The sequence below is a fragment of the Lineus longissimus genome, chromosome 12, assembly GCF_910592395.1.
Source record: "Lineus longissimus chromosome 12, tnLinLong1.2, whole genome shotgun sequence".
Taxonomy (NCBI): Eukaryota; Metazoa; Nemertea; class Pilidiophora; order Heteronemertea; family Lineidae; genus Lineus; species Lineus longissimus.
In genome coordinates, this window is record NC_088319.1 from 16,864,783 (window position 1) to 16,879,245 (window position 14,463).

Consider the following 14,463-nt stretch of genomic DNA (forward strand, 5'->3'; position numbering starts at 1 on the left):
TATCAGGAAGTATGCATCATTCCAGTAAACGCCCAAAATCATGTTTTCAATCTCTGTTTGAGGAACTGTTGCGTTTTGAATACTTTGGTTACTGAAGCTCTCGCGAGAGGAGAGAAACAACGGGATCCGGGATGACGTAACTACTAACAGAAGCAACACACTGGCGATTCCAGCCGTTGAAGACTTGCAAAGCTTTTGTGACACAAACGTATAATGGATGTTCAAGTAACGTAAGAAAATTATACCGAACGTGATCCATGTGGTGTAGATTCGCGATATATCCAAACAAATCTGAAGAATGCTGCTGATTGGCCCAACATTAGTGACGTATTTCGTCACGTCACCGCGCGTGATGTATGATGATGCGATTGTCCAGATCGCGAAGCTGAATGCGAGGTAAAAGATATCGGATAACGCAAGTGTCCGGAGAAAAAGGGTGGTGGCTGTCTTTGAGGACATGTTTGAAAATACTACGATCGAGCAGAGGTTCATAATGACACCGATAGGGGAGATGAACCCAGTGACGGATCCATGAACTTTGATGTACTCCATTTTGCAATTAGTTCCCTTCACTGACGCTAGGTGGCTTTCGTGTCTCTCTTTGAAAGCCAAATGAGGGGTCACTGACAAGAAAGCAGGCTGCTGCTAAACTTAATTTTTTCTTAAGTCTACTGACTGGTTCTCATATTGGATCATTTTCTTACATGGAACCTATCCTTTGTATTTGTTTTCTTCCTTCCATGCGGATGTCACAACACAGCTCATTTCCGCATGGCCGTGAGAGGGACGATCACGTGATTCAGCAACACTTGGGTCCTCTGGTGTCGAAATTAATAACTTCCATCAGTATCTCTTTACCTCATGTGTCTTTGGTGTGACTCTTCTCGTTTTAACGGCTAATTCGGACAATCTGAAAGGAAAGGATCTTACACTGTAGGTTCTCTCTCTCAAAAACCATGTGTACATAAAATGAGTTAAGTTGTGATCGCAAAAACTCGCTGAAACCGGTTTAGCTGTCACGAATGCATGCACACAATCTATTGAGCGAGGTAGGATATACATCATTAGAAGAGTTCCCATTGTTTGGTTGTCAGTAAATGAATTAAATATTTACGGGAGAAGTCTGAAAGGGTGACTGAGAGGCAGACACTCGATATTTAGCTGTAACAGATCCAAGCATGGCATAGCGAATATTTCACATCCTGGAAATTAAACGTGACTGTAGGATTTTTGAAACACGACTAACCCTCTATACACCTTTCCAGAAATGGGGCGCTGAGTGTCCGAAATAGTGATGTAATAAGGGGAAACTAGGCCTTATGGTGGAGGGACAAAGGAGATAGTCATGGTTGACCAACACACTTGAATGCCTTTAATGACGGACAAGGGGGAAAAAGTTAGTTCCAATGCAAGCCACCAATTTCGGGAAGCATGTATAAAGCAGTTGTCTCTTTTTACCCACAAAATCCCTCGTAAACCATTGAATTGGCCACAGGGTACGACTGTTCTCAATGTGGACTTAACCTTCCTTCACACCCTGTGTAGCGGTCTAAAGTTCCCCTAGGAAAAGTGTCCGTGCCTACTATTTTGACGGATCAAGATGGTTCTAAAGATACCAATGACCTTGAATACCTCAGAGATTGAAGTTGCACAATAGACTCATCTGTTACCGGATACTTCATCTATACTCTTTAGTCCTGGCCAGTTCGAACCGACACCTAGCTGATCATAACACGAATGTAGATCTCTACATCCATGATGATCGTAGTAAATTGTTTACTGATCGTGTTGCTCGGTAAAAGATAGAGCGCAAATAGAAGAGTTGAATGTAGACAGACGATTGATCGTATGATAAAGCCTAGAATAATCACAGTCACTGTCACCAAATGAATGGACTTTACAGCACTTTGCACTGAGATCTTAGGAACTCTTGAGCAAGTTGCTGTGCCTCGCAGGATTTCAGTGTGGCAGTTTTTCTCTCCATTCACAAATTAGGCATACCTGGCGGAATCCACAGATATTGTTAGCTCGATGTTTGAAGTACATGCGTCAGTTCAGCTTTAAGAACTAGAGCAAACAACGCAATGACAATGGCCGGCGAAGGCAAACAATGGCTGAGAATTATGAACAATTCTATTCAATGGGTCATTCGAACACGCGGTGTTAGATATGGGCGCATTGTTGGTTCAGTGGTAGAATTCTCGCCTGCCACGCGGGAGGCCCGGGTTCGATTCCCGGACAATGCATTTTTGTTTTGTCATAGTGTCGTGAAGCTTGATTCATTGTTTTTTAACCTTTTTCTCAAAATCATAATCGACATCATCATCATCATCATCATCATTATCATCATCGTCATATCTGCCCAGTTCTTTTTCTCATTTCAGCGGAAATCGGCATTTAGATTGTCAATGTCAAAGATGAAATAATGATACATACCTATCTGTTAACAGGTCCAAGTATACCAAGTGGGTAGATGGATGGCACCCGAAGCTTAATGTTGAACATGATATATATATATCACTGTCAAATAAAGTTGTTGAACCTGTGACTTGCATGCATTGTTAGTGCAGTGAAAATGACTAATCCGCTCACAAAAAGAGATTGATCATCCGGCACTACTGCACGATTACACACCTCCCCTTGCACACGTGATGTCAGCAACAATGGTATCTCTGGTAATGTACATACCAACTCATGGCCTTCTTCACCTGAATAGGCTACAATAACATTGTTTTCACAAATCCTTGGTAAAAAGAATACCAGTCACAGAGCAGGGATGACACAGATGCGTATATATCAGAGTATGACATGTATGAGTTCCCGGTTAGCTTGCCTCAAAAGTAATGACAACCCATAGTTAACCAATGTTTTAGTGTTACGACCATCTGTTTGATGTTTGTAACAAAAAGCTTCTATCGAGCTGGGCGGGATATCCGATTCGTTGTTTGTATTGGTAAATAAAATGTGAGATACACTGACTGAGCGTTTTTATATTCGCCATGGATAACTGTCAAAAACTATTTCTGAATGGAGTGTCGAACGCAGTAATCAGTTATGAAGGATTCACCTGATGAGGGTAGAAGGTAACTACCGAAAACGTTTGTGATGTATATATGTTTAGTGAAATTACAAATATGAAATGTTTCATATTATGGATTTGCTCTTATCTGTGGTGTTTTAAATGCACTTCCTTGTCAACTGTAGTTCAATTCTCCACCACCAGGGTGGCAGATTCTTCTCTAGTTGACAACGTATACATATACACCGGCGGGAAATATACATATACACGGGGTTGTATACATTATGCTGGCGCCACCTGTCGGCATTGTTGTGAACCAACACAACTACCACAACCACCACGTCATTATCAAAGCGGTCGAGGCATTCCTATCATAGTTGCTACGTCAAGTTATTATTGCACGAGGGCCTGTCCAAGTTCATTAGGTGGCCGCAATATCATGGCTGATGAGATTGTGAAATTGTCTGACCACCCGTATTCATCAACTATTGATTAGGTCAATGCGATTGCTTCATTGTTGTCAGATGCACGGTTCTGTGTACACTGTATACAGTAAATATTCAATCAACAATCATAGGCGAGGATAGTTAGTGCACACTGATTACCTGTGGTTCTCAAGCAAGGCTTGTGTAACCTTTGTCCAACGTTGGACAGGCGTAAAGCCAATACGACGATCTATAGTCGTATACATATGGTGAAACGGCTAGGACGACCACAGTGATGTTGGACTACATTGTACCTATATTGTACGTCGTGAAACAGGAAGACTCGTTGCCGGGTCTAGTGAAACAGGCACACAGGACGATCATAACCGTGGCGAAACAGGACCTTATACGTCGTGAAACAGGTCTGGACGACTTACGGCCGCCTATGGAGCAAGAAGGACGTTCTGAAGTCAGTCGTTTGACGACCGCCAGTAGGCGTAATCATGATAAAACAAGAACGACCGAGCTACTGTCGGGAAACAGTAGTTTCGATTTCGTTTTCATGTAAAATCTGAAATGGGACTGAGGAAAATCTGATCTACTGAAAATATTTATTTATTTACAAGTATTTACATCGATGTTCATGTACAAAACAAATGCATGATACTGTATGCGATTACATTAGAGATTCAGTGTATACGAAGTATTGCATATGATATACACATTGGTGATTGACTAGTCTTTGCATAGTAAATGTCAATGCCACACTCCAAATACATCATTTTGTCCATCTCTTCAGTTCAGTGTCATTGCCAGTGTTTGTTTTCAATTCTCGAGTGGAACATTGTACCCTGAAATGCTAGTGAGTGGGCACATTGTCAACAAGTGTAGGCCTACCACTGACTAGTGTTGCATCCGATGAGCCAAGGTGGGACTACATGCGAAATGACCAGACTAAACGTTTGCATGGAGAACATTGGAACCAAAGTCTCTATTCCATGGATTGTTGTGTATTCGTATGTTATGACCGCAAGGACGGCGAAAGCTTTGGGTGACCCGGACTGGACGAGGGAAGCTTCATTTGGGCAGTACTGTTCGTCGGCAGACACATACGGAGTTCTGAAAGGAGAACAAAAGCGATATATTCAGGTATTACATTTCAGACGAGAGGAAGACTGAGTAGTCTACGTTACCTATGAAGCGTGAACGTTACACAAAATGCTTGATGCTGCTTACAGAAGCTGTACGTTGTGTTTTATCTGAAGAACCATTTGGATTTCATCTAAAGAAACCGTATCATCACTGCTCTTACCATTTGCCATGAGATGGTTCTGCATAGAAGTAATCGGCAGCGGAAAGAACGGCGTCCCAGGCAACCAACTGTACAGCGACGCCTGCCCGCATCCCATCTGTTTCCGCCATCTTGCTCGCCGGTTGCTGAACCAAACCTGCACTCGGGCCTCGGTCAACTTCGTCCGTTGCGCCAATTCCTCTCTGGTGTAGATATCAGGGTAGTGCGTCCTCTCGAAAGCCTTTTCTAACTCCTGCAGCTGCTCTACGTTGAATGTTGTCCGACTTCGCCGTTGTTTTCGTTTGATTTGTAGGTATAAGGGGGAGCTGCTGTCGACCTCTTCGTCGTCGTCGTCGTCTGCTTCGTCTGACATGTCGTCTGCCTCTGGCGGTGGTTCTTCTGAAAGTAAACAAATAATGATGCCGTTTAGAAGAAGTGTTCTCAGAGTGAGCAAAGATTCTGATTGGGTCGCTGGAATGCCAAGGGATAGAATAATTGCCATTCTTCAAGCGAGTGGTTTGATAGTGTCGTGACCGGGGTTGTGTCGGGGTAGGAATGACAGTTGATGTTGAAGTACAGGGTGTCCGAAAAGGGTGGTTGATAACCCAATCTGGTCCGCGAAACGCCGCATCTCATCACAACAAATGCCCTCCTTTGTCCCTTGGGAGCCAAAAAGGGCGTCCCCATGTTGCGCCAGCAGGGCGTCAGCTCTTCACCCCTGTCTAGAGAAGGAGAAAGGTTTCATTGTCGCCCTGCCCCCAACAACTTGGTCAAAAGTCATTTAACTCTGGTCATTTCAGAAAGTAAAATGGTGGTCATTCACGTTCACGGTGGACGGAACCCCAACAAAAGAACAGCAGTTAATTATTTCGAGAAGGACTCCATCAATTTTCAATGTCCCATTTCACCATTAAAGAGTTATTTGAACAAAACTCTTGAGATCGAAGACAATCTCCATATAATCTAAATTTAATCTCTTTAAGTGAAATTTTGATTTAGTCAGGGAGCTAATAAACCTATTGTAAAATCAGGCTCCGTTTCGCGGGGCGGATCTGCTTTTATAGCCACCCAATGGTTTCCATCAACGCCTTAGAATTTCGCAACTGTCTAATGATTTTAGTGTGAAACTTCTAAATTTACCCTGTTAATTATCTCTGGGGTATTGATAGGGTGATTCTAAGATAAACGCTTTCCACAGTTGGGGTTTGGATGCCCTGAGGTGATCCTAAATGGCATTTTGATTCCTTAATGAAACGCAAATGGCCCATAGCACGCGTGCATGTGCCGTCAATTCGTGGCGCCCCAGCACCCGGTCCCAGAACATAAGTCATTTGTTTCAAGCGGCGCTTTGTTTCTTGGGTTTTCTGACCGACAGATTGTTGTGCGTCAGCGTCACAGGTCCTTCTCCCGAACTCTCGGCAGAACATTGAGCTTTATGGCCTCATTTATTCCATAAGGCTGGGGCTTTGATGCTGGGCCCTGGTGCTGGGAAGACAAATGTTTCCTTCCACCGCAAATTTCAACGAAGGTTCTGAGAGTAATTTTAAGTCAACAAACAATAGATAAGTATCATTGCAACTCTCGCCTGGTCTTGTTCGTCTCCGATGCCATCATTTCTTGAGAAGTGTAGGCTTAAAACCTTCCTCCTGAATACATGGATCCCAGCGCATCAAAGACTTCCTTCCATCATTCTCATTATAATCATTAGTGTTTAGATGTCGAGGCTGACACCCTTGCTACTGAAAGCCTAGGGGTCGCGCCATTTCATGGGGAATTATGACCATCTATCATCATTTTCCGTCAAGCATGTTTAGACTAACTTAACAAAACCCTTTCTTCTCAAGTCTATCATCTTATCTTGCTGAGAATACTAAGCGCTGCTTGTTAAATTCCGCATAAAACGGCCCTGAAAGCGCGGAAAATGGCCTCGGCATCCGATTATTCGCGTGGAGCCTGCGGCGATGGATGAAAAATCACCGAAACACTATTTAACATGATTTATGCGATCATCTCATTTTTGTGACAAAGAGGGTATAGAAGCTATTGCGATTTCTCACCCCAGCTTTGCAGGTGATTTGGTACAAAACCCAGGCGTCACCCGCGGGGTATCCTCGTGAATCCGGCGTAAGATTGAAGTGCTCGCAGTAGCTACAGCTTTAGTGCAAAGTTTCATGGATTTAAATGAAAAAAGTGCTGCAAGAAGTTTAATGCAAGCACCGCGGCTGGGTTGCATTGGCCTGAGGCGACTGGGCCTAGGTGTCTATGGTGTCGCACTGAATGCGCCGCGCGACAATAGCCCGGAATAGTGATGACAGCGTTCTGTAATAACTCGGAGAGATGCGTTGAATAAGTGATGGATAATCATAGGTTTCGCTAGCTCCCCGACACATTTAATGGCTGGGATCTTTCGCCGGCGGATCTTGGACAATAAGGAATAGTTTTACGAGTAAGAAGTCAGTGCCTTGGATAAATTGATAATGATAGGGTAACATCGCCTGAGGTGGCTATTGTAACTGATCCGTCTTCGAGCAAAAAATGCCTGCTTTCAACTTGGAGCACACGTGTCACGTTTGAGCAGTTCTTTGAGAGGGGAGACACGGACTGTTAAAGATTTCTTTAGTTAACAAGAAAAATTGAATTTAATCCGCGATATTTCAAGTGGGGCTTTGTGGGTTGGTTCAGTGTATCCACTTGATGTTATTCCGTGCGGTGTTGTCTGGATGTGAACTTGTCAGACTCTCTGGTGCACGAGTGGACCATCAGCAGTGAAGTACATGTAAAATGAAAAAGGGCGCAATAAGACAAAATTGACATCTACATGAACACTGGGTGACGGAGGAATGTTCGACATCCTTTTGAAGGCCCAAGCACTGCGACTAAACAGAACGGTGGTGCCACGATAAATTCTGTTCCACACTGGTACAGAAGTATACACAAGAACAGAAGGATCACGTACTAAACTGTTAAACGTTATAAACGTTATATCTTTTGATATCGTTTCATTATTGAGAGAAACACACATCTTCGCCCTCGCATCGATACGCCAATGGTGTTTGTTTCTGTTTGAATCTTTAGTGCCATCCCTTGGTTGCAATAACTAGATAATTGATAGTAGTATGTAACCATCTTGGTGTCAATAATGGTCATCCAAGACAGGGTGCAACCATCTTCTCATCAAAACCATCCTTTCCAGCTGTATTGTCTCCCAACCCTTCAACCAAGGCACCACGTCCGATCAGCCTAGTTGACTTTTCCGCCCAGCTGACATCTCCTTGGCGTTAACAAGTCCGAAACTCTCTTTCAAAAGAACCAAACATCATTAACTTCCCATTGTTATCATTAACTGCAGCAGTGGGCCCACACTTCATTATACCCAAACGTATCTCCTCTATAAAAACATGTGCATCCCAGCCGGTTGTAGCTCCCCAATTTTCCTAACCCGTTTGACTAATTTTGTCCTCTTGTAGTAAAAGTCGACTTGCCCACTCAACCAGAAGCGCCACCAATATATGTTTTGCATTAAATTGTTAATTAGCTCTCGCTGTTGCAAATTAACACTGCTGGGGCTGCTGGTTTCGTGATGTCCCCCGGGGGCACGCTCTCTCCGGGCTACCACGGAGAAAGACCGCACCATCGCCCCGGCGGATGGAACTGCATAAAATTTTGATCACAGGGACAATTATTCTTAACTGCTTCGAAAATGGGATCGGAAAATCACCATTTGGTGAGAAAGTGTTTGACGTATTTGATGAGATAGTCACGCGAGTTAGGGATAACATGGTTCATTGCAAAGAGATAGTTTGAAACTAAGATTTCTCCTCAAGAATTACATCATGCATTAGATCAATGTATACAGAAACATGGTAATGACTTTACAACGGAAATCGCCTACGACTTTGAATCGGGCAATTCACGAACTTTTAGCAAACAAGTTTCCCCGGAAACGCGGGAAACCCCTCAGCATTTGATGGCTTGGAATGCAAAGAGTGTCACCTGTATCTCGTTTTCGGGATAACCATGACCTCTCTATCCAGAGTTTACGCCGAGTGACAAAACAAGTTTTCAGTAATTACCTTTTCTTTTCTGGTCAAGTCCAAGTATAGCATCGATAGAATACTTCATCGTCACTCGCTTCTCCTCTCGCTGGACCTGCTCCTGCTCTTCCTCCTTGATTCGAACCCGCTCCTCCTCTGCCTCATCCTCTGCACTAAGCCTCCCTCTCCCGCGTAACACCCGCGAAATCGAACTCACACTCGGGACAGAGTTCCTATCACACAAACCCTCCTTTAACAATCTATCCCTGATTTCCCAACTGAAAATACTTGGATTGTCCTTCTTGTAGTTCTCGATCGACTTCTCGACGTCTGGCGTGGCTACCCTTGGTTTGCTTCCCCCGATCACTCCCGGCCTGATGCTGCCCGTCTCCTGGTACCTCTGCAGTATTTTGCTGACGCAACCGTGGGACACACGTAACTGTCTGCTGATGACGCAAGGACGTATTCCCTGGGCGGCCATTTCTACAATTTTGAGTCTGATGTGCTGCGGTAGGGGGCGCCCGTTGATGAAAACGCCACCTAGTTGGTTTACTCGACCTTGGCCTAAAAAGAAAAGTAAACATAAGTTATTCAAAATGATCATCTGTATCGGTGTCTATAGCTTGGGTGTGTCGTCTCCTTGATAAGAAGGCCTTCTTCCGACAATCAAAATCTGGCTGCTCACAAACCTAGAGTATAGTCGATTGTTGAATCGTTCCTTCTTTGATTCACCCTGTACAACATCTCCAGAGACCAGCCATGTGACCCCAACCCAACCATCTCAACACCTCTTGAGTCTATTGTGCGGTCTGCAGTCAAGTTTTGTCGCGACAAGACATTTCACACCATAAACTATTGAGGTATCGCAAAATGTGTCCGAATCTAACAAAGAAGGTAAAGGATACGAGTTTATAAAGAGAGCATTAGCCTGGTTTTTACAGTAATGAGGAAGCGTAGATGTTTGGAGAACAAATTTTACCATGATCAGCGAAGGCGACTCGAGTTGTTTGTTTCAATCAATGACTAGAACTGACATTGAAAAAATAGTGGTTAAATATTTAGATGGATTTGGATTGATAGAGTAATTTTTTGTTGGTAAACAGAAAAGAAGTCAAGAATGGCATAACATGTTTCCGGCAAGATATCTTAATTCAATTCCACGTAGCTTGATCAGGCCATAGAAAGACATGATGAAAGTTCACCTTCGTCGTACTAAAAGGCCGTAACTTAGCAATTACCACGGAAGCGTTCGAGTGGCGTTTCTCAATTATTACGCTAGCGTTCCAATCTCTTTTTCAATTACAGCAGACGCTTGATGGAGACCTGAACGATTATATACAACAATGTAGGCCCTGGTATGAATGTTTACGGCAGTCGGTTTGCCAATCTTACCCACTGACCTGGAAGTGATTCCTCAGCGAAAGTAGGTTTAAAAAAAAACTGGTCAGAGGAATCCATTATGGTTAGTTACTCTTTAAAGGTGCAACGCGTCAAAGAGTTGCAATATAACCTAAGTTATGATATCATAATTTCTACATTATACTTCAGGCTTGATTATGAATTTCCTGCCAAATTATTTGGCGAGTTAGTTCGAGCAGGGTGACCGGCTTTTTCTTTCACGACATTTTCTGGAACGGTCCCGCATTTGATTTTCCAGGATAATTAAGTTTGAATGCAGCAAGGCCACACCGTGGCATATTCTGTATGAGTGATAATTCATCCTGTAACAATGTGTCCAGACCGTTTTCACCTCGATAAACGGATTTCCCGTGGCCAGATTTTGTGCAGTCAGTCCGCGGAAGGTTTGCGAGGTTTTTTTATGACAAAGGTACAACGATATCAGATTGCACCAATCGCTTGAACGCATATGAAAACGTTCTTCAAATAAATAAGATCGAATATATCACTTAATTACTGTTATTGTAGCTCGGAGATGATCTGTTGACTTTTCTCTCTTTCGACAATTTTCTGCTTTTCTGCATTTAGTAAGATAAACTTTGGAATTTTGTCACTTACGTATTCACTTAATATAATATTCCTTTTAAAACACATGCATCACCATTAATTGCAAGTATATGAACATTGGCGTAAAATTAATGACTCGTTTAAGCCATTAATTTCGTCACAGAGCATGATTAGAACAAAGTTTAATTAATGTAAAGATAACCTTTATCACACTTGACCAATCGCTTCCTGTGAGCGGCTAAGTTTGCATGAAAGCGGTAAAGAAAGTGACGAAGTATCTTGGCGAACGTCAGTTCTTCAACAACAATAAAACAAGGATAAACATGTAGTTTAAAACGATCCCAGGAAAATCGATGTTGTCATAATATAGAAAACTAGACCTGACTTACAGCGAAATGATTTGCCAAACTTGGCAATCATTCGAACACTCTGTAATAAATGCGGACTTCTCACATTATAAAAATATGAATTGAGTGACGAGTTGAGTGAAGACCACAGTAGATAAACGATACTTCTAAGAGTTAGCAGAATGTAATGCACAAATTATGGAATTCCAAAAGCGATTGCTAACATTTATAGAACTATACGGCAAGTCAAGTGTGTTGGTATATAGTGATTATCAACTTTTAGATCGGCACACAACGACTTACAAATATTCCAATAAAAACACATCAGTATTTTGTAAACAGCCATCATCAATTATGGACTATAGAAAATCTTAACAGAAAGTTAGAACCAATGCTTCTGGAGAAAGTAAAACTACATGTAGCATCATTTAGTTTGGCTTGAATTAAAAGTGAATTTCTCGAAGTCGTCTCGCGAGTAGGCCTACTTCAGATGAATATTGTGCGACGATATTTACAAAACTGTCACTGCATTGCTGTAATCATTCTATTGTCACTCCTTTGGCATTTTTTGGAGTACAAGTAAAAAAATCGAACCAAATATCACATATTTTAACAATATTTCAAAAAATCAATCACAACATTTTCCCGTCGTTGTCTATACTCATAGAGTTTGAAGGTAACGGTGGCTGTTCACTTGATATTGTGGACATATTGGACCACCCAACAAAGCCTCAACAATAACTGGAAAATGTACCAATGTCACTTTTTTGGATTTCTACTTACCCTCATATGGATGTATCGGAAAGGCGGTAGGCATCGGGGCACCTGGCAGGAATGTGAACGGTATATGAGCCGGATTAAGCATGTTATTTCCGCAATCATCAACGAAAGTCGCCCAAATCTTCAACTGCTATTTCCTTAATCGTGTTCTCCGAGTTGGTTACAATTGTGGTTCCCAAGATTTGGGGAAATGACCTCAAGAAGAGATCCATGCTTGATAAATGTTAAAACCTCGCTCCAGGAATCAATGGAGCAGAACTGTACTTGTTTACAAGGAACACAATGTGAAAACTTATATGTTTACACCTGTACTGCCACTGGACACGAGGCTGTAGTCCCCTGTGAGCTGCGTCATGATTGGTTCCCGAGATCACATGGCCGTATCAACATACGGCCTGCGGCCATGTTTTGGGTTCGTTCACAATTTTGATAATTGTTAATTTGGTGTTTTGGCTGCTCTGTGCTAGTTATGAGCTTCTGCAGCATAGAGGCAAGCCGAGCGGAAAATCGAGTCCGCTGCTTGGTCGGCCGTTTTCACCAGTGGCGCCTGGGCAGTTCGCGAAGGGGAAATTGATTGAGAAAAACAGTCCGGCGTGAGCGAAAGTTGTCCAATGTACCCGAGGCGATGCGTCTCCCTCTGTCGCGGATCCTAGAAGAAAACTTCCTATCGCCGCGAGCTAAGGAAAAATGGACCATCTGATGCCATTTTACACATATTAATGTATCAAAACTTTTGATGGTCCTTCGGCTGTCTTATTCGGGCGCGTGATCACGTTTGACTTCCTTGTTCAGAGGCGTAAGATAGTGTTCAAGTCAGACGAAGTGTTGCAACCAATTTTCGGGTTAGCCGATGGCGATTTTGTTTTTTATTCCCGTTTTGTTTTCTTCTTGCCGTGGTTTTTCCGTCATGATAAATCTGAATGCAATCACGCACTGACTAGGAAATTTCATAATTCAACTCGGAACTACAAGTTCGATTCAAAGATGGCAAGTTTTGAAATTAATTTTACACCAGAGTTGGTTTGCAATTGTTGACAATTTGCCGGCACACAGCGTTTCAGTTGTGCCTTTATTCGTTCCAGGAACAAAATGACCCCTCGTACAAAATCAGAGCCATAAAAACTAGGATTTGAGCAAATTCTGCAAGGTTGTTTCACGCCTTGACATCTGACATGTCCATGAAGGGCAGGGTGTGTCCTGGTCTTCAACAAGAATATTTACAGCAATCTTATAGCTGATTCAAACTATTCTATGGCTGTAAAGTCTCTCCACAGTAGAAACACTACCAGGCTTTAATGACCTAAGATTTCGATATGAACTACGTTTTAGAACTACATGTAATTATTACTTCATTATGACAGTTTATCATTTGCACGATTTAAATGGTCTCTTTGTTCTTGAGAAACTAAACGTTCACTGTTGGCTGTTAATGTTTTTACACTGGAGGATGTCTAAAACACTAGAAGTGAGACTGCACTCATTCACTAAACCACTAATTAGTTTTGATCGCCACAATTTTAAGATAATTAGCATTTCCGGCACCATTTCAACGGATGATTAAGACACTTTTAATAGTCCTGTTGTTTCAGAACTTAGATTTTTGCAACGTTGTGTCGGCGAGAGACGCCGATGATGGTTCATTCAACGGAAAGCGACCAATTTTATATTTGTGCATGTGTCTGTGGACTCCCGGCACGATTTCAACAGTTAATTAGAACACCTTTAATGGGCTTGTGTTTTGAGCAATTCCTAAGAAAAAAAACTATTAATGCACTGAAAAGGACAACCAGGAAACGGCGCTCAAGTAATTGTATTCATTTTCATAGACAATTTCGAAAACGAAATGAATGCTTCCGAGCTTTTAAAACACTTTGGAAGGGACATAATTTCGCGAGTGATCTCAAACTTACCCAAGATATTTTGGAAAGTGGTGAGAGACGCATTACTGTGTCATTACAGTCGTCGAAACCCAGTGATTTTCAATTTGTGCTCAAATTGAGTAAATTTAAATATCCTGGTGTGACAGACTAGTTGTAGGTAATCATGGTTCTCATCGAAACATTATACACGCTTGTTTTACCCCTATTTCCCATTGTCTCACCTAGCCCCAGGCCTGAAGACTTTATTGGTGCAGTGCCTAGCCGGCGCCTGCTGGTAATGGCTAAAGTTGGTCAATTGTTCCGAATCCACCCTCGGGTAATGTCCAGTTACCGAAAAATGACCACTGCTTAGTTGGTGGGTGATTTTACGTTGGCCATAAACCGTTACCAGGACGCTACGTAAACCCTGCAAGATCAGTTAATTAATGTCTCGATTTGTCCCTTCACCGCCCAGGGGTATGGTGAAACTTTCGGCTGATTAGCCAAAACATCCTGGCAACGTTTACAGAAAACATTCAACTTGCCCAAACTATCACCGCCTTACTAAAATTACCCGTTATCTAAATTGAAATTTCGAACTCCTCTGTGTTAATGTAACAGGGGAGAATTAGGTGACAACTCCTACTTCGACATTGAATTGTAAAATAACCTGTTAAAATCACAAAACTTTGACAAAACGATCCAACTCGATTTCAATTGTTGAATCATTGTTGAGTCATTGT

At 42.4% G+C, this 14,463-nt stretch overlaps 1 protein-coding gene and 1 non-coding gene across 2 annotated transcripts; one reads left to right on the plus strand and one right to left on the minus strand.

Moving 5' to 3' along the window:
• Positions 1-2,175: 2,175 nt before the first annotated feature.
• Trnag-gcc (transfer RNA glycine (anticodon GCC)) lies at positions 2,176-2,246 on the plus strand. Its single transcript has one exon. It is a non-coding gene; the product is annotated as a tRNA-Gly (tRNA).
• A 1,874-nt stretch (positions 2,247-4,120) lies between these two features.
• LOC135496940 (paired box protein Pax-3-B-like) lies at positions 4,121-9,250 on the minus strand. The gene is made up of 3 exons (XM_064786539.1): positions 8,809-9,250; positions 4,757-5,134; positions 4,121-4,563 (listed from the first exon to the last, which is right to left on the minus strand). Exons 1-3 carry the CDS (start codon positions 9,248-9,250, stop codon positions 4,466-4,468), a joined length of 918 nt encoding a protein of 305 aa, XP_064642609.1. The 3' UTR covers positions 4,121-4,465.
• Between the last annotated feature and the right edge of the window lie 5,213 nt (positions 9,251-14,463).

What these genes read in the sequence shown, in the direction of transcription:
- LOC135496940 (XM_064786539.1), bottom strand. Translation starts at nt 9,250, where the DNA reads ATGGCCGCCCAGGGAATACGTCCTTGCGTCATCAGCAGACAGTTACGT. An exon ending in ACTTGACCAGAAAAGAAAAG is followed by an intron (nt 5,135 to 8,808) that starts GTAATTACTGAA and finishes GTTTACTTTCAG; the next exon opens with AAGAACCACCGCCAGAGGCA. An exon ending in GAACCATCTCATGGCAAATG is followed by an intron (nt 4,564 to 4,756) that starts GTAAGAGCAGTG and finishes TTCTCCTTTCAG; the next exon opens with AACTCCGTATGTGTCTGCCG.